Below are 24185 nucleotides of genomic sequence, written 5' to 3'. Positions count from 1 at the left end.
TAAATTATCATAAGCTTTAAAATGAAAATCTTAGAGAGAATGATTTATATTGTAGGTTTTGGGAGGTAAAAGCGTTGTCATTAGCTCAATATTTTGCTTGGAGAATTTTAAAGAATGAAATTGCAACTAAGGATGTGATATGTATAGAGTAGAACATAAAATAGTTAATTATCTATGCTTAAGTTGCACGATAATTAGTCTTGTGTGGAACTTATGTGATATATGGGTTGAAGTTATATTGTACATCATAATTTAGTACAAAAATATTTTCAACGATTCGCCCAACTAGAATTAAATGACACAGAAATTTTGGTTGGAGATTACGTTGATAGTATTGATATGAGTTATCTCAAGCCATATTAATCTAGCACTTTATTTAGATAATAAAAAAAGTATATATATATATATATATATATATATATACATATATATATATATATATATATATATATATATATACACGAGAATGCTAACCAGTGTCCTAAAGGCACTGGTTAAGAAATAATAAATGTGTTTTGATATCATCATTTTTACATTAAAAACTGAAATAATTAAATACAGTAATTAAAATAGTATAAATGCACATAATCAATTTTATAAAGACAAAAATATCCTTTTAAATGTGTAGACAATAACTTTAATTATTCCTTTTTTGTAACATTTTTAGATGGTTAACACTATTTTTTTTTGTTGGTTTTTCTGTTAATTTATACTTTCTTATGTTATTTTTTTTAAGTTTTAGATGTTTAACACTATTTTTTTGTTGGTTTTTTGTTAATTTAAATTTTCTTATATCTAATTTTTAGCAACATTAAAATATAGTTATTTTATTATTTAATTAGTTTTTAAATTTTATTTGTGAATATTAAATAAAATATTAAATTTCACATGTACAATATTTATGGACATTTTTGTCTTTTAAAGAAAATAAAGTTGCATTAATGGTTATTAGGTCAGGTTTTATTTAATATTACACTTATCTATGTACTTTTGTAGGATCCAATGTATATTAATTATCCTTAACCAGTGCCCACTGGTTAGCGCAAGACCTATATATATATATATATATATATATATATATATATATATATATGGATTGAAGTTTTCTTCGTGAATTAGAGTTAGTGTTAATGTTGTGCTAATATCACGTGTCAGTATCAGCACTATATGACATATGTCCGTGTCAGCGTCATATGTTGGTGTTAGTATCATGTATTAGTGTTTTGTATTTAATTGATTTCTTATATTTATTTTTTTGACTCAATTGAGTTCCAAATTTGTTTAAAATTGAAAAATGTTGTTTCTACATGAAGTATAAGACTTGTACAATTTGTTCAAGTCAACCGGGTACTAAGTTACTAAATTATTACTTAAAAATTAGTTTAATTCAATTTACAAACCAATGAAAATAATTAAAATACAAAATTTGTTTTATTTTATGAAAAAATATAAAAAAATAATTTATTTTATGAAATTGATTGAAGTAGTCAAACTAAGTTAAAATACATAAAAAAAATATATTAATAATTTAGTTTAAATTTCATGTGAATATTAAGTTTTTTTAGAGGAATTAAATCTATAACTAAGCTAGCTAATAAAAGAAAATACACTTTTGATATTTTTCAAATATTATGATTTATAAATTAAAATAAGAACTTTACGTTCTTTTTTAGTTGGTTCGAATAGTCAACTTGGTTATAAGATTAGATAATAGGAAAGAAAATATTTGAATCAAAATTAAAAAAAATTATAAATTTAAAATATATTTTTTTTAAATTTAAATAAAAAGATGAAATTAATTTTAATATTAATGTAAAGTAATTTAATGTATAAAATATTTTTTTTAAACATAAGTATGTAAAATATAATTAAATTTATTACTAATTTGGTCACATGTATATTAAACAAAATTAAGACTCAAATAAATACAAGATACTCACATTCTTACATAATACGTGACACATAACAATATTAAACAAAATTAAGACTCAAATAAATACAAGATACTCACATTCTTACATAATACGTGACACAGACAATATCACATGATACATACTGATCTTGAAACATGAAAAGAAAAACCAAAAAGATATTGAAACGTGAAAAGAAAAACCAAAAAGATCAAAAAATTAAAAATATCATTAACTAACTTATGATATTTATAGAATAATCGGTTACAGAAATATAACAAACATGACTAAATTAAATTGATATAACAAAAAATAAGATTTAGTTGAGAAAAAAAATATTGAGATCAAAATAAATTAAAACAACAAAATTAATACAGGAATAAAATGAAATGCAGTGTTTTTGATTAGCAGTGTTCCCGTCTTCATCATCTGACTCGTTAATCTAATGTTCTCATCACAACCTATGACTAGGTTGCTTGCTATTTACAAGGACGTGGATCGATAAATTTAGATATTGGACTGTTATTGCTCTTTTTACATCAAATTAAAAAGGAAAAGAATCTTATAAAGGATTATACGTAGAATATTCCTTAACTATTGAAAAAGAAAAAAGAGAGTATATATATTATTGAGAGAGAAATATTAGTTGTCATTTTTTGCATGTATCTCTATTCCTCACTATGTTTTCTTCTTCTTCCTCCATGTTTTAAAATGGTAAGAACAAGTTCATCAATGGTTGTTCTTTCAACAGCAATGGAAAAAGAAATCCAAATCACCATTTAATCCACTCCACCACCAACACACCACACATAAATAGAGTCATATACTTTTTAATATATTAATATATCTACTAATACCAACTTAGAAAAAGTGTATATTGATAGAAGATGTTCTTCCATGTAGCTATTGTTAACACTTATCAATTATCACTATTTAATATTTTTTTACTAGAGTGTGTATCCCACACCAATCAGTCACCATTATTTAATATTTTTTTCTCCTATATATGATGTTAAGTTATCATCCTTATCTGCAACTTTTAAGATTGTTAAATTAAAACAATTACTTTATTAATTTTTAATTTTTTTAACATTATGAAAAAAAATTAATAATTTAATTATTTTTAATATTATGAAAAAAATTAAAATACTAATAACAGTAAATAAATAATGCAAAATTAAACATTATTTGTTTTACTAGATATATGTTCAATTGATCTTTAGTTACAATACAAAATAATTGTACCTCATAAAGTATGGAGGGTTCATCAGTTTGGTTGAAATTGTTCATTTTAAATGGTTTTTGAGTATTAGATAAGTTTCTATTCTTGATTGAAGAAAATCTTTTTATGTTAAAAAACAAGTTTTCTATTGTAGATTTTTCTTTTGATTTATATAAAAATTGATCATAATGACAAACGACAAGCATGTTGAACAGATAGAAACCCCTCCTTTGAGATATATTCAAATTGCCTAGTTGTGAATCTTACTTTCTTCATAGCAGAAAAAGCAAAACTAGAAAACCGACTTCACTTTTTTTTTTTACTCAGCTTCATGTGTTTTTCTTTAAAGATGATATTATAAGTCCGTGAATGAGTGTGATTACAAGTTCCCATAAAGCAATGATCCAAACCAAGAATTTTACACAAACATCCCACCAAGAAATTGTCTTCGTCTTCTCGTCTTACATCTGGCGCATTCTCCTTGGCACGTATCTTCGACTATGCTATTGGATCCGAATCGAATCACTTTAATGTAAGAAAAAAAATAAAAAATTCATTAGTTAAGTTTAAGCTGAAATATGAGATTATATTATTGTTATTATAAATTTTATAACTAAACAAGTAAGTTGGATCATAAATCTTATAACAAAATTTCTCCAATGAAAGATTTGTTTATTTTTTATTAATAATATAATAAAAAAATTAAACAAACAATCATATATGTGTTTTTATATATTTTTAAGTTTTGAAGTTTTACTCGTGTGTGTAACAAAGTTTGATTCTCATAACTGCAATGGAAATTACATAACAGATCAACATAAATTAACAAAACAAGATGGAACTCAGATTTTAATTGAGAAAAATATACCAAAAGCAAAATACATTTAAGTTTGGTCCTAGATTTTAGTATACTAATTATAAATTTTAGTTTAAAATTTGTATCAAATAAAAATTTAAAATAAGAATATCTGATTACAGCTATTAAATTAAGATCATACATATAGTTACAAACTTACATGATATTGAAAAATCTCACTTAGCCTTTGCCCGAAACAAGATTAGACTAAGAAACAGAAATTAAATGATCTCTGGAAACCTAAGTATTTTTTTAGTTGGCAGTGTTTGATAATTAACGTAAATGACAAAAGACATGAAACACTGGATACCAACATTCGACATTACAATAACCACTCAAATATAATTGATTTTGCACCGTTGGATGAGTTATCGGAGTGTGGTTACTTCCATTAACGAATTAATGTAAACTGCGGGAGCAAAAATAGCAAGAGATGGTATAAAAAAAATAATCACAAATAGCGCACACACACCACACCACTTGACTGTCATATGTGTGGCTCAAACTCCGATACTCTCAAATCAATTGACACCAGCGCCGAACTCCTGCAAGTGCATGTATCATCCTCATCATCATCGTCATCTCATTTTCATTTTTTATGTTTTCGTAATTTGTTTTTCGTTTTCTATACAATACACTAATATTTTATTTTATTTTGCTTTTTTTTATGATTTGGCGCACAGATTCATGGGCATGTTTATTGATTTTGGATCATTGAATTAGTAGCACAGTTACATTGATCAAATGCTCGCACCACAGCGTGTATAAAAGAGGAAGAAAGAACGAAACTTTGTTGTTGGAAGTGAGTGGTTATGGAGATGTCTTTGCAACTAAACTGCAAAACCGTGTTCCCCTGCAGAAGCGATTCTGTGAAGCTGAACCCGTTTCCTGGGGTATTACCTCGTCGGTCTGTAACGTTTGAAAGTGGTTACGTGGTAATTACTAAGTTCTTTCATCTTACTCTTGTTTATGTTTTATGTTTTCTGCCTTCTTGTGCTTTCTCTTTTTCATAAATTGGATTAATATGGTGGTGAGTATTAGAGTTTGTGTACTTTTTCTTTTGGGTTTCAGTGTTCCCCGAGCAAAGCAGGTTGGGGTGTTTCTTTCGTCAGTGCCAGTGCAGGTTTTTTATTTATCTTATTTTCTTTTTGTTATTTTGTTGTGATAAGGATTAAGAATTTATGAGTATGCTTTTGTATTAATTTTATGGTTTGGTAGATTTTTCTCGGAGGAGGCACCAGAAGAAGGTGTCAGTTACAAGGCCCAAAGGCACTGCTGCAAAGGGTTTTGTCCCAAGCAAAAGGAATGCAAGATTGAAGAAGGGAGATTCATTAACTCCCGTGGTCAGCGAGGTTTCAGGGGGGGATAAGAAACAAGCAGTTGATGTGAATATTGATGATGATAAAGAAGTGGGAGTTGAATTTTCAGAAGACGAGAGGTTTGAGGTTATAGATAGAACTGATGAAATTGTCGGGGATGTGGGGGAATTATTGTTGTTAGATGAGACCGTGGATGTTATTGAGAGCAGTCAAGCTAACATTTCTATAACCGATGAGGATCTTGAGGTTCTCGAGCCTTATAATGGAGGTGTTGAGATTGTTGAAGATTCAGGAGAAGGGTTGTTGGATCATGCCGAAATTGATGATAATATTAGAGATATCGATACTCTTGGTGAAATAACCGAGGAAGCTGTTGAGGAATCAAGCATTGCTGCTGATGATAGAATAAAGGAGGAAGCTTCTCGGCTGTTGAAGTTGGAGTTGGAAGAAAATCAGCGCCAGCAGGAGATAGAGAGGATTGTAGAAGAAAAACTTTCTCAAGGGACCAAGGTGTTTTCATATCCTCCTGTTGTTAAACCTGATCAAGATATAGAAGTTTTCCTTAATAAGAGTCTTTCAGCACTAAGTGATGAACCACACGTTGTAATCATGGGGGCATTCAATGATTGGAAGTGGAAATCTTTTTCCGTTAGGTTGAATAAGACACGTCTCAATGGAGATTGGTGGTCTTGCCAATTATACGTGCCAAGAGAGGCCTACCAGGTAGATTTTGTGTTCTTCAACGGAGAAAATGTCTATGATAATAATGACCAAAAAGACTTCCGCATACCCATTGAGGGAGGAATGGATGCATTAGCATTTGAAGATTTCTTACTTGAGGAGAAACGTAAAGAATTAGAAGAACTTGCTCGGTTGCAATCTGAAAGGGAAAGACTAGCTGAAGAGCAAAGGCGAATTGAGGCAGACAGAGCTGCAAAGGAAGAGGACAGGTCACGGGCGAGGGTGGAAGTTCAAAGAATGCGAGAAACATTACCGCAATTGTTGAAAAATGCTGTAAAATCAATTGATAATGTTTGGTACATTGAACCTAGTGAATTTAAAGACAACGACTTGATCAGATTATATTATAACAGAAGCTCAGGTCCTCTTGCACATGCTAATGAAATATGGATTCATGGTGGGCACAATAATTGGAAGTATGGATTATCAATCGTTGAAAGGTTTATCAAATCTGTTTTAAAAGGAGATGACTGGTGGTATGCCGATGGTATGCTCTTTTACATATCTATGCTTTGTCTTTGAAGTTTTTTCATTTCCTTGAAATTAATCTTTTAATAGACATTACAAAAGATGATGAATAGAAAAAAAATTTGCTATTATGTGACTGCACGGAATTGGAGTTTTGCATCTCTTTATTTAGAATGGCCACATGTTTGCCGTATGAAGTAGGACATTCATTGGGTGAATGGTGTGACTTTGCAGATGAGATTCAGACACATGATTCTTAAGTGCCTTGTGTATCCACAAGAAAAACCATAATAAAGTGAAATTTAGTTATAGATTTGTCAGGTCCATCATATAATTTATAGATGAAAAGGTTGCATATTCAAGGGGCAGGGATATTTGTGTTTATGGCTATTATTTTGCATAAAATCTTTGATGAGAATTTTGAATCTTGAACATTGTAAGTTATACAACCAATTTTAAACTCTGATTTTTACTATATCTTACATTTGGCTGAAATTTCATAGATTGACAGAAAGAAAGAGCAGAGAGCGATGAATTTCTTTCATGAAGCATTAGATGTCTAGTCCTAGAATTTAGACATCAACTCTTTAAATTATATAGGTCAAGAAGGACTGTATGATGGTCGGCGAAGGAATTCTGGTTCAGAAGATGGATGAAAACTTGATATTATTTTTCGGATTAGTTTGAAGAATGCAACACATTTTATTGATCAATTATTATATTTTATGCAGTTGTTGTACCTGACCAAGCTCTTGTCCTGGATTGGGTCTTTGCTGATGGCCCACCTCAAAAGGCAGGTGTGTATGATAACAATCATAAACAAGATTTCCACGCCATTGTCCCTACAGTTACACCTGATGAACAGTATTGGGTAGAAGAAGAGCAACTGCTATATAGAAAGTTTCAGGACGAGAGGAGGTTAAGAGATGAAGCTATACGTGCCAAGGTTAGTTCTCTTGGCACTAGGTGACATCCAGATGGTGACATTAAGTCGTGGTCTAAGATGCTTCAATTGTAAAAATAAGTTTTTCAGTTGTCCTTTCTTTGTTGTACCACTTGTTGTAAATATATACATAACAAACAAGTATATTTCTATAATTGAATTTTGGGTATGGAGGATAAGTTCACCTTTTGCTCAGAGTGTAGCTCTAGATTTATCCCTATAACATTTTGCTTATGTAAGACAATATTTGTTTTTCTTTTAACAGATATTCAAACTAATACTCATCTTGTTGATTGTTCTTATCCTTTTTTCAGGTCGAGAAAACAGCACAAATGAAAGCCGAAACAAAGGAAAGAACTTTGAAAAGATTTTTGCTTTCTCAAAAGCATATTGTATTCACGGACCCACTTGATGTTCAAGCAGGGAGTACAGTGACGGTATTTTATAACCCCTCCAACACAAATCTAAATGGAAAGCCTGAGGTTTGGTTTAGATGTTCATTTAATCGTTGGACTCACCGTAATGGTCCATTGCCTCCCCAGAGAATGTTACCTGCAGAGAATGGTACTCATGTCAAAGCCTCTGGTGAGTCTCTCCCATAGTTTACATTTGAAAGATGATTAGAGTCCAGACCATATTATTCCAGCAATTAGTAATATAAAGGATTTTAAAGGATCAATATGCTACATGCAAATATTTTTGTATTAAAAATGATTCTTTTTATGCACCATTTGTGTGTCATAAGATGTGGGATGGCCTTGATCGATCATAAATTTTATAAAGAAGGCTGCTAGGAGCTTCTAATGCGGAAATTATGGTTTGTGTTCGGATTCAATGATCTTGTGCATAATAGATTTTCAAGATGGAGAATTCCATTATAGTTTTATAAAGTTGGTGTTATGCAAATTCATCAAGGGTATAATCACTTTGTTCTCTCTAGGGAAAAAGACATTATGATAAATGATTGTGTTTCTGCAGTTAAGGTTCCACTGGATGCTTACATGATGGACTTTGTATTCTCTGAGAGCGAACACGGTGGAGCTTTTGATAACAAATTCGGAATGGATTATCACATTCCAATTTTTGGAGGTATTGTAAAGGAACCACCTTTGCATATAATCCATATTGCTGTGGAGATGGCCCCAATTGCAAAAGTGAGCTAACTTGTTCTGTGTATCTTATCTTAAATTTGTGGACATGTCTCTGCGGACTCTTTTATTTTCAAGTCTGGAAAATTTCAGGAAATTACAGTGAAGGAATTTTACTTTTTCTCATCTGTTATGGTGTTGCCAGAATGACCTCTTCCGTGTTGAATCTTCACATGACTTTGTCTAATGGAAACTTCGTAATATGTCAACCCTTATTAATATTTGTGAATTTTTATGAAGAGATAGACACAATTTCCACATGATAAAGACGTGTGAAAGTTCAATACTATAGGATCCATTCCCAACACGGTATCAGTTACTTTTTTGGTGCTGTTTTCATAAAATAAAAAAAAAAAAAATCAGTTGCAGTTTCTTTATGCTTTCAATATCATTCTATGAAAGTTGAATTTGTAGGACTGGAAAGTTAGCATACACCTTTTCATGGGTGAAGGAAAAAAAATGGTTTTACTTTTCATTATCTGCACTATGGCATGTTTAAGGGTAGCATTGAACATTCCTTAAATATGTGGGATGTTAGAAATATTTCTTGAGCGAATACAGTAAAAAGTTATGATTTATTAAGAACATTTATTTTTTGCATATACTATATAACATGTATTAAAAACATTTGTGTTTGGCATTTGGTAATTTTAATTGTTTTGGCTGTCAGTACTTTTCTCTGTCTGTTAGTCTTTCCACTTTTGTAATCTTTATCGTCTTACTTAAGTGTCATTGGGGGAAGTCTTGTTAATAATCAAACTTCTCTGATTATTTTCTTTTCCCATTTTGTATATTTGTAGAACAAAGAAAGATGATTGTAAAATACCTCCCTAAGTGCATTATTTTAATAGTGATTGAAAAGAGAACTATTGAATATCTTGAAAAAAGGTGTTTCTCCTCTTTATTAAAATGGGTTGCAGTAGGAGAAGATTCCATGATGTAGCTAGGGTACTTATGAAGGGTAACTGTTTACAGTAATCAGCAATTATTGCAAATTTTGTAAGAAAAAAGATTATTATTTATTGCTATGTTATGCAGAGGACACTTGTGATTAAATCTAACACATTTGTCTGTTTCTGATGTATTAATTTTTGGCAGGTTGGGGGCCTTGGTGATGTTGTTACTAGTTTATCCCGAGCTGTTCAGGATTTAAATCACAATGTGGACATCATTCTACCAAAGTATGACTGCTTGAACCTTAGCAATGTAAGTTGTTTTTTTCTCTACCTGTTGCTGTGGTACTTATTTTACATCTTATACTCTGCATTGGATATATAATGTCTATTCCAACTTGATTCAAAACTTTTATGTTCTTCCTTAAGTTCCTTTTGTATACAGCATGGTGTTATAATAATCGCTTCCAGATTGATGTAGTTTGCTATTCAATATGAAACTGATTGATAATAGAGAGAAAGGGGGACACAGATATTGTTTGGGTGCCTTCCTCTTCTTCACATTGAGCATTTGAATCAGTGGCTATCTTAGAAGACATAAGTGTCTAGAAAAATGTATTTTTTGTGTTTTTGTGCTTTTGTATTTTAGCTATTGTTATTACTAGCTTCTAAATGCGTAGCTTCTAATGCAGGTAAAGGACTTTGAATCTCAGAGGAGCTATTTATGGGGAGGGACTGAAATAAAAGTATGGCGTGGAAATGTTGAAGGTCTCTCTGTCTATTTTCTGGAGCCTCAGAATGGGTAAATGCATTGGTTCTCCAATCTGTTCTCTAATGTGTCAATTAACTGTTCCTTAATCCAAGCATTGTATTTTATTTTGGAAAATACGTTTTTCACATCAACTTTCTCGGTTAGGAAAATATTTATGTTTAGATTGCAGGCAAAATTTATGTTGTTCTACTCACATAATTGAATTTCAATGGTATTATAATCAAAGTGCTTGATGGCAATCTTCAAGTCTTCTGTTCTTTTGGACACCTTTTGTTCGGGATAAAAGAAAAACAAATGATAAAAAGAAAGAATTCTTCAAAATCTTTTTTTTTTTTTTTAAATTACAAACAAAGAACCTAGGGAGAAGATTCTCCTTCCACCTTCCCCTCTTCCACACTCTTCTCCTATTTAAACAAACTCCCTACACCTAATACGTTAAATTCCCAATACTACTTTTTAAATTGACCACCTTTATTCTAACTCTCTGGACCCTTTCAGTTGATTGATCATCACCGGAGGTGGCTGAGAGGTATCAGAGTTTTAGGGATTGAGAAGTAAAGGTGGTGGTAGGGCAAATGTAATCAACTTGCTGGCTAGGTTTTCAGCATGTTTTTGAAGGGCTTATTCACTTAGCACCAACATGAGACAAAATTATTTCTCGGTAGCATGAAGATATGGGTTGGCTAAAGTTTGAAAGTTCCATCTCACAGTTGTTAAACCCAAATTTGTACAACTTGGATAAATTTGTACAATCTAAGTTTTTCTCTTTCAAATCTTGACTGTAGTTATATTTGAATGTCAACTGCAGGTTTATTTCTGTCTAACTGTTTGAGGAATTCAAATTAAGGATTAGATAAAATCTGTCACCACTTCTTCAAGATAACAGAAGATACTTCCTGTACCTTTAAAAATAGTGTATATTATACGTAAAATAAGCCTTTGGACGAGATAGAAGCAAATCAAATATGTGAAAGAAATTAATTAATCTCTCCAGTTGTATATATTATGAAGTATATAAATTCAATAGATTGAATTGATAGTTGTGAGCTGTATTATTTTTGACATTGAGGGCTATTTTTCATTGTAATTATCTAAAGATATTTTTTCTTTTATTTTTGGTAACTTCATTTTTACTCTTTGCTGCAATTAAGCTGATTTGAAAACTTTCAAATGTTTCAAAGATTGTACTGACCTTTACATATCAATATTTTTTGGTGCAGGTTCTTTCAAGTTGGCTGTGTATATGGTCGTGGGAATGATGCAGAGAGATTTGGTTTCTTTTGTCATGCTGCTCTTGAGTTTCTACTCCAAAATGGATTTCATCCTGTAAGAAATATCATACTAGTGACTAAACTGTTCGTTTTATTTGTTTTTTCATTAAAAGATGTCAATTTTTTAACTTCCAATTAACATTTCCTTTCCTGACGTAAGAGTGAATGAAGAAGTGTCTATTATTCTTGGGACGCTGTGTTTTAACTCAACATTTTCTCATAAGCCACCTGAACCAAGCAGTTTTTTTATGAGACTTAGAGTGGTCAAAACTAGAACAGTGGCAAGATACTCTTGTCCCTACTTCTTTTTTAGGGTAAATGCAAATTTGTGTAATCCCCCACTTGACCTAAAAACATGATTTTGTAATTCCATGAATTTGTGTAATTGTATCTGAGATTCCAATGCATAAAACAACAAAAAATATCATCAGCCACTTTCCAAGTGATCAGCTTTCCTATTTTGGGCTAGATATTTCGCTTTCAAATTTATTTAACATGCCATTTATATAAAGCAAGTGATCTCCGGTTTAACACAGTCACCGAGGATGTTTTTTAATTGGCTCTAGTAAATGGACAGGATATCATCCACTGCCACGATTGGTCAAGTGCTCCGGTTGCATGGATATTTAAAGACAATTATGCTCATTATGGTCTTAGTAAAGCACGACTTGTCTTCACTATTCATAACCTTGAATTTGGAGCCCATTTCATTGCAAAAGCTATGCAATATGCTGACAAAGCTACAACTGTAAGTGCTATCTTAAATTTGTCAATTTCCCTAACTTTCATCCAGTATTTGATTATTTTAGTAATCATTAACTAATTGTTCCAAACATCAAGTTGTCAGATTACATTTCTATCAAGCCTTTTGAGGCTTCAAGCATGGCCAATGTACACACCACACCTGCCTTGTACTAAAATTTGCCACGTCATGAACTAGCTATCCCAAAAGTTTATTCAATAAAATTTTAATTATTACCATATATATGTATAGGGCAACAAGGTTTGAACAAAATACCACTTGGTTGAGAAACAGAGAACATAGATAGATATAATGTTGAGTGAACTCAGTACCTCCTCCACACATACTATTTTCAACGAGTGTTTTTTATCTCTTTCCTAACATTAGTGAGGACTCAAGATGATAATTTTATTTTGTGATAGTAATTAGTAAGTAACATTTTTCTAGTTTTTTATTTTTTGTGCAATGTTTGATTTAATATTTAGTTAATATAACTTGATAAATAATTTATTTAAAATGTATGTTTAAGTGAAAATTATAAGGATGGTATAAGAAGTTGCCTGGAAGTTTACTCAAATCCGGTGTAACATGAGGAAGAATGTAGGGATGAGTATCAAAATTTTAAACCTACTTTGATACCAACAGGAGATTTTAGGAGTGAAATGAGTAGACACCTATTATTCCTGAACACTTACAATAAAAAAGTGAAAGAAATTAAACAAAACAATTTATATTATAAATAATGCATGACTAATTTTTTGGCCTTGACTCATAAGAGTTGACTATGGAGCTCTTATTGAATAAACTTACGTAGCCACTTTGAACTTGCTGACTATATTGCCTCAAATGGACTTATGCCTTCCTCTGGGATCACGGAGAGGACCATGTGCCGACTCTTTTTGTAAAGAAAAAAAAAAATTCTTAGCTTATGCCAGATAGCTTTAATGGAGAGAAAAATTTTTATGTATGTTATGGCAGCAAACAATTTGTAAATGTGCACTTACAAGGTAAATCATTTCCTGTCAAGGATTTGATTGGCTCTCATCTTTAAATATTTCCCCATAATATATTTTTATATAACTGTGACATCAGATACAATCTTTGAGTTTAAATTGAATTAGCAATTTGAAATCAAGAAGCTGGTTATGATTTTTACATCATGGTCATTCATATTTGGCAGGTCTCCCCCACATATTCAAGAGAGATTTCTGGTAATCCTGTAATTGCTCCTCATCTTCACAAGTTCCATGGTATAATAAATGGAATCGATCCAGATATATGGGACCCATATAATGATAAATTCATTCCTGTAAGTAGACTTATACACAGATCTTTCTTATTCTTTTCTTACATGGGTCCTAGAATTGCATGTGGTTATCAAGTTAGCCCCAACAATGTGGCTTCTTGTAAATGATAACTAAGTTAGAAAGTTAAGCTAGAATAACGCTGATGATTTGTGTTTATCTTGACCCCTTTTACTTCCTTTGGATAATCGTATTGAATAACTCCATCCTATTTTGGTTCTTACTAGTGACTTCAAAATGATGCAACTGATTCTGTGAACATACTTGCCTCATGTTTCTTATGTAACATAGTGATTGTGAGTGTTTGGGATGAATCATCAATATGCAGAACATATGAACTTGGAATATTAGTTATTACTCAACTGTAAAAGTTTCAACTTGCACAACTGCATGCATTGCTCCGATAAGTTTAAGATAGACAAGTTTTAAGAAGGACTTCTTAAATGAAAATGGACCGAGGGATTCTTTTTATTCAGTAGAGTTCGTTAATGGCTACACTGATATCTTAAACTCAATTGATGCCTGTGCTTATTATATAGAAGCTATTTTATTTAGTTTAGTAAGTCAATTATGACTATTTCTGATATACTATTCCAGGTATCATACTCATCAGAAAATGTTGTTGAAGGAAAAAGAGCTTCTAAGGAAGCCTTGCAACAAAGGCTTGGTTTAAAAAGAGCTGATCTTCCTTTAGTAGGAATTATTACTCGATTGACTCATCAGAAAGGAATCCATCTTATCAAACATGCCATGTGGCGCACCCTAGAACGCGGTGGACAGGTATTCCTTTTTTTTCTGTTTTACAAAGGTGTACACCAGCAATGCCGTAGTTGCCTTCATAATAGCAATATGGGATAGTAAAATTATTTGCATTTTCACTGTTATTTTTGTTATCATTACAAAATCATTTACCTGACAACTGATGCAGTATTAAATATTCTTTTATTAAGTTGTTGGATCTCGGTCCTCATCTCCCTTGGATTAAAGATAGGTGGCCAGTTTTTAACCTCCACTAAGAAGTTTCAATGTTTAGTCGAATGATTTGGCAAAAATAAACACCCAGGACGAATGATATCTTGAACTTGGAATCTACTTTGACCCTATACCTTTCTTGAATAAGTTTAATACTTCAAATAGGTGCTGTCAAAGTACAAAGTTTAAATTTGTTATTAGATTTTCTTGTTCCATTTAGAAATTGTTTACTAATGTTTCATTTAAGTAGACAAGTCTTGACAGTAAAATGATATGCAGGTTGTATTACTTGGTTCGGCCCCAGATCCTCGTATCCAAAATGATTTTGTGAATTTGGCAAATCAATTGCATTCCTCTCATAATGATCGTGCCAGACTTTGCCTTGCATATGATGAGCCTCTTTCACACCTGGTAACTTATGAAACTGAAAATCCTTTGCTAGCATTTTTTCCATTATTGGACGCTACTGACTCTTCTAGATTTCTTTTGTTCTAGATATATGCTGGTGCTGATTTCATTCTTGTTCCTTCAATCTTTGAGCCATGTGGACTCACTCAACTCACTGCAATGAGATACGGTTCAATACCTGTTGTTCGAAAAACTGGAGGTCTGTACATGCTACATATTAATCTATCACATAATATTCATTTAAATGGCATGGCTAGTATGCATACCCAAATAATACATCGACCATTTATCTCATATTTATATATGAAATATCTTTATGTTTTATTTCTTTTGTTCATTCAAATGTTTTGGTTCAGTTGACATTCATCTGAAACAACTTTGCAGGACTTTTTGATACCGTATTTGACGTTGATCATGATAAGGATAGAGCTCAAGCACAGGGTCTTGAGACAAATGGATTTAGTTTTGATGGAGCTGATGTTGGAGGGGTTGATTATGCTCTGAATAGGTGAGTTCTTTGTCATATGGTTATATCATGTAAAACTCAATAGTAGTGTCCCAATATTGTATGCTGAATTTCTTGCAATTAGAATTTTCATTGGGAAAGAAGGGTTGAAAGTGGCTTTGATGACACGGACAGAGGAAACCAAAAGCATTTGGCATGTTTTTTGTTTGGGTTGCTCTACGTTATTGCCACACTCTTGTAAATGTTTCTTACCGCAAAGTGCAAAGCAAAATTAATTGTGGTAATTTTTTCAGGGCAATAACAGCATGGTATGATGGCCGTGATTGGTTCAACAGTTTATGCAAAAGGGTGATGGAGCAAGACTGGTCTTGGAACCGGCCTGCTCTTGACTATTTGGAGCTTTACCATGCAGCACGCAAGTTAGAGTGAGATTTAAATGCAAATTAAGATTCATTCCTTTTACACAGATTTAGTGATAAGCTTTTTAGTCTTAGAATAATTCGTTGCATATAGCAGATCTTAGTGAGAATAATAACGTCAAGGTGACATCTGTTTGTAGAGACGAAACTCAAAAGGTTCATTATTTTGTTGGCATGCAATAATATGTAATTTATATGGTTTTAGTATATATGCTAAAGAAGGCATGTTTTTTAATAGCTAAGCTTGTGGAATGCAGAGCAGAATAAATTGAAATCTGCAAGTTTTTTGTGCATTACTTTGTTCAAAATCAATAATAGAACAAAGAGCTCATGTCTGGATGGGAACCAGCACATACTCCTACCAGGAAGGTGATAACATTGATGATCATCTTTTATTTTAATATTGAGGTTGTCGCACTTGTTTCTTCACAATTTTTTAGGTTAAAAAAGTAATTTAAATTAGTATTAAATATTATGGTAAGAGGGCTGTAAACAAAATTTTAAATTATCTTTTCAATTTGGTTAATGTAAATGTAAAAGGTATTAAAAAAGTAAAAGTTAGGTGGCGAAATTTACTGCTAATATATTGAGGAAATAGAAATAACTATACATGAGAACGATTCTTAGAGAAGATTTTGTGTGCACGCATGGTCGGTTCCAAAAATTTAAGAAACTTTTTTAAGAATGAAACTTTTTTATTTATTAATAGAAATAACCTTTTGTTGAAATATAGCATGAGAAGTTTAAAACAATTTTTTAAAAATAAATTAATTTAAAATAAGATACTTTTACTAATAAAATAATCTGTTGTAGAATTTAATAGTCATTCACAATAATTTTATTTTATTTTATTTTTAAATATAATTTTATAATTAATTCAATAAAAATATATTTGTACTAAGAATTTTAAAAGTCTAAAAAATGGATTTTACCTTGGATCTTATATTGGTACGACATGCAGGTGGATCTTCTAGGAAGCTGGAATATGTCATAGCTCTCTCTAAATTTTTAAAATTCTATGAGAAATTATAAAAACTAAATTAGATAGGTTTTTAATTTTTTTGTAAAATCCATCATTAATATTAATAAATAATAAAATATTTATTAAGATGTTTTTTCTTTCTTTTACTTTTTCTTCCTTTGATTATTTTCTTCTTGTTTCTCTATATTTTTCACTCTTTCACATGTTTTTTTTTTAAGAGAAAAAGTTAATTTATTATTTTTGCTTTTATTATCACATGTTTTGTTTAATTCTGATGAGAAAAAAATAAGAAGATATCTTGTCCTACTTATACTCAAATATTAATTTTGGACTTTTTTATCTCATAAATATTTTGTATAATATTTTTTATAAATAGAAATAAAAGTTAACTATTATATATTTTTTCGTAATAATAACTTGACTTTTTATATAATAATTACGTCTTTTAATATTTAATTAGATTTTGAAGGGTAAGTTTTAGTCTTTTGACTTTTTTTTAAATAAGTATATTTATAAAATATAAAGTAATATATTTTTTTAAGTAATAAAAGAAAAATTACATGATAGAAAACAATACAAACTCAATTTTATCTTTACCTTTATCTATTATAAGATATGACGTTAATAATTCAATTATTTATTTTTATTTTATTAATAAAAATGAATAAATATATATTTTTTGAGTATATTATTCTAAATTATATGTCAATATCTACTTTATATATATATATATATATATATATATATATATATATATATATAAAATCCAATTATAGATGAAAGTATTAAATTTTATATACAAGTGATCATAACACAGCAATGACAATGTTAACATCACAATCAATTTTATAAGGTAAGCGTGTGACGGTGGTACATTTGTATACTTTTATTATTATTTTTTTAAGTATACGCATATTATAATTTTAATAAAATAATGTTTATTTCTTTTAACTTTTAAGAAAGTATTTAATTTTTATATTTTTAATAAATGGCGTTTATTTGTATTTACTTTTAATAAATTTATTAAAATTCGAACATACATTATAAAAATTAAAAAGAATTATAAATCATCTTTTTAAATTACAAAAAAAAAAATGATTTGTTATTAAAAATACAAGAAGAGATGACTATTGTTTATTAAAAAGGATAAAATATATAATCTTTATTTTAGAGAATATAAGTTAATTATATTGAATATATGAGAGATAAAAATGTTTACTTTAAAATTAAAAAAAAAAACAGCAATATCATTTTATATAACTTCAAGTAAGTAAATTTTCTATTATAAATAATAATAAGTATTTTTATCATTTAAATATTTATCATCATTATTTTGATCGTAATTATTATTTTTTTTATTTTTTTATTTGTAAGAACTATGTACATGTTACTTGTCCCTCCTTTTTTGAGAGTCCATTAATTTAACAAGTACCAAGTTATCATGGAAGTTGCTGATTGCCTCCTCTAATGTCGACATTAAAGCTACATAATAAGGAATCATAGATCTGTAGAGGTCACCAGCTCAAATTTAAAGGACCACTTTTAATTGCTCTTTCAATCATTTTTTAAAAAATACTTTTGGTAAAAAATAAATGTTTAAAGATGAGAGAAAAGTTTAAGATTTAAATTAAAAATATAAACTTAAATACAGGTTTTTCCCACTTACTCATTAACTCAAATATGAAATATATCATTATTTATAAATTTTTCTTACATGTTAGTTATATGTTAAAATACAATGATAATATAGACAAACTTGTGCTTGTTTAAATGTTTTGAATCAATAAATTAAAATATGTAGATTTGTTTAATATTTAAATTTTCACTTTTCATTTATTTTATTTGTTTCATTTCATCCGAGAACTCTCCATCTATTTTTCACCTTCTCTCCATTACTTTACTAGTTCAAACTATACGAATCCAAAATCTTAAATAAAAGTTGATTGGACTGAGTGTGGAGCGTTGGAATTATGTCTTTATTTTTAGTTTGTTGTTATTAGTTTACACAGTTGATATGAAATCAGAGAATAAGTTAGTAAAAAGTCCAAATTTTTTGAAAAAATTGAAAATGAACAAGTCTGGTAAGAAGTCCCTAACACCCATCCAATGAAAAGAGAGAGCCAAAATGGTTGAGATGGAGGGAAGTTCTGCATGTGTTAATCAATGAATGAGCTTTGTTACAGAGTTGAGGATAAGGTTGATGATTCACAAGGTACGGTTACATAACACCCAATACTCCCTTACCACATCTTCAAATCAAGATGCAGTTGCAGCTTTTACAAAAAGATAACAAAAGATTTTGGACTCTTTCACTTAATCACCTTAATTTGATCATTTGCAGGTAATTCATGATTTTATGTAAACTAATGGAGATTCATGCTCTTCTTTTCTGGACCAAACAACAATACACGCTTACAGGTGTACACATAAATTTGCTGCTTTTGTTGGCTTTTTCTGCCACCCCATGTCTTGAAAAAAATAATAATGTACTATTCTCTCTGATTCTGGACTCGGATTTTCAAGGCTTCTTCCTTTGTACCGGTTGGTTTTTAACATTTGTGAGTTTTTTGTTTTTTTGAAAAGTTGTAGTTCCTTTTGGGGGTATTGAAACAAAAGCAAGTAGATTCCTGATGTTATTCCCTTACACCTTTCTGCCTTTTTGATTCCCAAGACCACAAAAAAGTTCATTTTATCTCATTACAACCCTTAGCTGGAGAAGTCTCACTTATCCATCTCTATATATACTCAAAAAGGTAACTTTGCCATCACTCTTCTTACACTCCTTTCTGTGTTTCTCAAACACCTCATCCTTCTAGGGGTGCCACACTGTGCCACACCTAACAACAATGGCAGATCTAGGTGTTTTTCTCAATCAAACTTGTGCTGCTGCTGCTGCTGGTGATAGAGGAGGAGCAATGGGGGACAAAGATTTTGATGAAGATGATTCTGCCCAAAATACCACAAGGGCATGCAAGGAATCTTTTGCTTCTTCTTCTGCATGGCGTTTACCTGCTACCACAAGAAAGATTCCAAGGGCTAAGTCCATTACTCCACCACCTTCTTCTGATGCTCCTCCATTGTTGAAAGCTTCCTCAGAACCCATGGATATCCCTGACTGGTCTAAAATTTATGGGAAGAGTTGCGAGAAAGGGTCAATGGATGATGATGGTGCATGCAGCAAAGGTGGTGACGATGAAGATGATGAAATGGTGCCTCCACATGAATGGATTGCAAGGAAGCTTGCAAGAAGCCAGATTTCATCTTTCTCTGTGTGTGAAGGGATGGGGAGAACCCTGAAAGGGAGAGATCTTAGCAAGGTGAGGAATGCTATTTTGGCCAAAACTGGCTTCATAGAGTAGTTGCTGTTAGTGAAGTTGTCACCACAGTCTTCTTCAACCATGTCTCATCATATAAGCTTCAAATTTTGGTGTCATTAGTGGCTCTACCATCGTCAAATCTTCTATTATTGTTAGATTAAGTTATCATGCAATCGTTTTTTCTTTCTTTTGTTTTGATCATTCTCAGTATTAAATACTTTATTGGTACGGAATAGGGTGTCCTTTTCTGCAAGAGGAATCGCTCTACATGAAGCCAGAGCTGTCTTGTTTGTATTCGTTTCTTGTTCTAAAGCTTTCTGGGAAAAGGAAAGATTTATAGGGAAAGCAAAAGAATGAGTGGAAGTGAGCATGGCAGCCTCTGAAAGTTTTGTGTGGATTTTTAATGAGTTTTTGGTTTTAGGCTAATGTGGGATACACCTTATAAATGGAAGAGTTGTTACTTCTCATTGTTTATTGTTTCATTCTTGGATTTATAATGTATCTGTTTTAGACTCTGAACTGTTCTAATGTAGTCTTTTCCAACTAAAGTTCATAGAACAAACAGTGAGATTTTGAAATTCAGGAATCACAAAATGGACATCTAAAAGTTTGAAATAAGCAGCATTTTCAAAATCACAGATTAATTACAAATTTCTGTGCCCTTTTCCGATTATTTTAATTCTTTCAACCAATTAATACATCAGTGAGTTTTAAATTTCTACGCTAGCGATAGTTTTCAAACAAAGTTAGAAGTTGAAAAAAAAACAAGAATAGTAGATATTTCATTTTTGTCATGCATGTCTAAATTACCTTTCGAATTGTATCACACCGCTTTCTGACTACAACGATTAAATTGAAATTTAACTCTGCTACTTTTGTCAAATTTGTTAGAACTAAATAAAGTTCCACATCGGTGGATTTTCTGATCTGGCAGTCCTCTAAACCTATATTTAGGACTATGGTCGACCCAAATATTAGTTCCAAAGCTTTTTCCTAAATATCATTATACTAACAATTTAGAATAAATTAATAGTGAAATATGTTTGAAATTCTTTTAGTAGTTGTGTACTTCTTTTTAAGTTTCTGTTATTATTCTCTTTCTATAGGAAATTTTTGTATTGCATTCTATTTAGTAATCTTTTATGACATATATTTTTTTAATATTTTATTTTATCTGTAAATTAATATTTTGCTACATTTTTTACGTGACAAAAATAGAAAATTGTTTTTTATTAACACAAATCCTTAAGATTCAGGGGTTATGTTTTGAGAATTTTAGCACGTTTAAGTTATCTTTAAAATTGAATTTTGCTATTATGTTAAGAAAATATTATTTAAAAATGTAATTTTTCATTATCAACTCTGTAAAAAAATAAAATTAGTTTTAATTATTTCTTCTTTTATCTATTCTAAAAACATTGCATTCATCTTATTTAAATTTTATGTCGGGACAAAACTAATTAGAATGAAAACAATTGTCCCGTGGAGATCATAGTATTAATAACTTTAAAACTTTTGATAACTGTAACCAAATAAAAATAAGTTATTTTTATAAAATCTAACTAATAAATCAATTATTTTGTATATGTTCTTCTACACAATCACCAAATCCCTTACTTTTTACTTTGGAGGACATCCCAACTTAATTTCTGTAGATTTTTTATTACGTTTTCTCGAACTTTGAAAAGAAGAAATATAATATGTTTTCTTTTTAATCTCCTTCAACATATTCCGATAAAAAACTAAATAAAAATATTGAATTAATTTTATTACTTTTCGATTAATAAATAATAAAATATAATTCTATTGTAAAGCAAAATATAATCATCTTTTTCTAGTTTGGCATTGACATAAGGATATATTTTTATTACTTATAAATATATTTTTTAAATAAAAAATCATGCATTATGATTTTTAAATTATTAATAAAATTAAAAATAGTAGTCTCATATTTTTTCCCATTTTTGTAATATATATATATATATATATATATATATATATATATATATATATATATAATTTTATTAATTCAGATGTAATACAAATGATTCAACATTTTTATTTGACTTCTCACAAGGTTATGTAAAATAAATTACTTTTTTTTTATATTTCTCTTATCAAGGTGCTACACTAAAATATGTATGGACACATATATTGTAAATGTTATTTTTTTTATCTTATTTGATAAGTTGGCATTTTTATTTTACTAATGGTAAATAAGAAGAGATGTTGAGTTTGTATTATTGTAATAATTTACTTTAAACTACATGATTATTTTTTCTGTTTAAAAGACATGTGGCGCCGACGAACGATGTTTTCATTATTTTTAGAAATTCAGACATGGACAACAAATGATTCAACATTTGTATGACGTTTTCAACAAACCAATACACAGTTACATATGCTTTTTCTTCAGTGTGGGATTCTTATGGAAATACTTGAATCACACAATTTGAGTTACATCTCAAACTTAAATAAGCACGCATGATTGAGCCTACATTGTCTTGTTGTAACTGTTGTAGCCTTCTAGGATATTCAAAATCAGCAAGGTGACCACCCTAGGTTTCAACAAAGACAACTTATATCTAGATGCTCATTCTCAACTCAAAAAAAAAAAAAAAACCCTCCTCACAAATTTTCATCTGAACCATTTGCATTTAAGACATTCTATATATTAGAGTTAAAACATTTACATTCTAATGAAATGTTATGTCTTTTTTATCTGTTGTTAGTTAGAATTAAATCAATGAATCTTATGTTACCTCTTCAAGCTAGTTACACACTTAACCTCAAGTATCAATTCTCTAGCACTACCACCCTTGTTCGAGCAAACACACACAAAAGTCTTTGCAAGAAACGGAACTAGTGTTTGAACACTTATATGTTTTCAAAGAAAACACAAACATGCAGAAACCTTATTAGTTGATGGACACAGGGACAATGCTTTAGTCATTTTCACATAACCTTCTAGTATTTAAGAGCATCTTTGTTTTTTGGTACTATTTTGAAGGTTGCAAACCTTTTGCAATGTTTGGGTGAGAATAAATTTCATGACTTTCCGGTGGCTTAAAAATTTTATGATATGGCTGAGTGTGGCAATATATCATACACCTTGAAGGTCCTGTTTTTCATCGGTCTAACACTTCTTGAAAAAAAAAACTCTTTTTGAGCCATTATTTGAGTATTTGTCCAATAGATTTAATGAATCTCTAAGGAATGCTTCATGTATGTTTCAATTAATGGGTCCTTTATACAGCACAACTTGCATTATCTCCATATTTCCTTGTTTAGCTTTTCATATTGTTACTCTCTCATGTTCTCATTTCCTACATATTTAGACCCAATGACAAGACTTGTGCCTTTTATCATCACACAGACAGTTCAAGATGGAACCTTAGGCTAATCTCTTCTTACACCATCAATCAAGCCAAACATAAAGAACCTTCGTAGCACATTTAATCTCACTAATAGTACCAACAAAATTAGAATGACCTAACTACTAATTTTTTTTTTAGCCACAATAATTTTGTTAGTTATAGTATTAATATAAATTATTCATTGCTAGAAACATTATCACAAACATTTGAGACATTAAAGGAAGATTTTCCTCTTAATATATAACTTATGTTGTATTCAAAATAACATTACCACAAATCAAATCTCGAACTAATTGACAGAGGAGGTTTTAATTATTTAAATATATTATAAAACTCTCAGTACTCAACCTTATCCAATTATCTGTACGTAGAAGAACCCAAAATCTTTTCTCATAAGCTAATAATTATTGTTAGATACTAAAGTACTTACTCTATATATTAAAAAAAATACAATAATAAGAATAAAAAAAGTAAATATTTGCTTTCACTAATTTTATTTTTTATTTTACTTGTAATTACAAAATACAGTTCATTTGATTTTATTTATTTTTTTAATCAAAAAAAGATAAGATGAAAAGTAGGTATGTGAATTTGATCCACAAGCCATAGCTATGACTAACCCATCTTTTTTTGAGAGAAGGCTTATAGGGGAGTA

At 30.1% G+C, this 24185-nt stretch overlaps 2 protein-coding genes across 3 annotated transcripts; both read left to right on the top strand.

Moving 5' to 3' along the window:
• The first annotated feature begins 4338 nt into the window (after positions 1-4338).
• Positions 4339-16063, top strand: LOC114186831 (starch synthase 3, chloroplastic/amyloplastic-like). Of its 2 annotated transcripts, none has more exons than XM_028074874.2 (17): positions 4339-4545; positions 4672-4923; positions 5060-5111; positions 5207-6535; positions 7248-7462; positions 7774-8044; positions 8438-8613; positions 9706-9813; positions 10193-10302; positions 11493-11598; positions 12121-12291; positions 13466-13594; positions 14187-14369; positions 14841-14972; positions 15057-15168; positions 15354-15477; positions 15729-16063. In XM_028074874.2, the coding sequence occupies exons 2-17, from the start codon at positions 4801-4803 to the stop codon at positions 15862-15864; spliced, it is 3477 nt and encodes a 1158-aa protein (XP_027930675.2). In that variant the 5' UTR covers positions 4339-4545; positions 4672-4800; the 3' UTR covers positions 15865-16063. The 2 variants fall into 2 exon arrangements, with proteins under 2 accessions (XP_027930675.2, XP_027930676.2); XM_028074875.2 differs by having other exon boundaries at positions 4419-4541.
• A 2642-nt stretch (positions 16064-18705) lies between these two features.
• LOC114189264 (protein S40-6-like) lies at positions 18706-20599 on the top strand. Its single transcript, XM_028077995.2, has 2 exons — positions 18706-19048; positions 19178-20599. Exon 2 carries the CDS (start codon positions 19683-19685, stop codon positions 20193-20195), a length of 513 nt encoding a protein of 170 aa, XP_027933796.2. The 5' UTR covers positions 18706-19048; positions 19178-19682; the 3' UTR covers positions 20196-20599.
• Positions 20600-24185: the final 3586 nt, after the last annotated feature.

Source organism: Vigna unguiculata, chromosome 6 (assembly GCF_037176805.1).
Source record: "Vigna unguiculata cultivar grain cowpea cultivar isolate G323 ecotype 2 chromosome 6, ASM3717680v1, whole genome shotgun sequence".
Classification (NCBI taxonomy): Eukaryota; Viridiplantae; Streptophyta; class Magnoliopsida; order Fabales; family Fabaceae; genus Vigna; species Vigna unguiculata.
The sequence above is the reverse complement of the archived record's forward strand: the minus strand, read 5'-3'. Positions and strand labels throughout refer to the sequence as shown.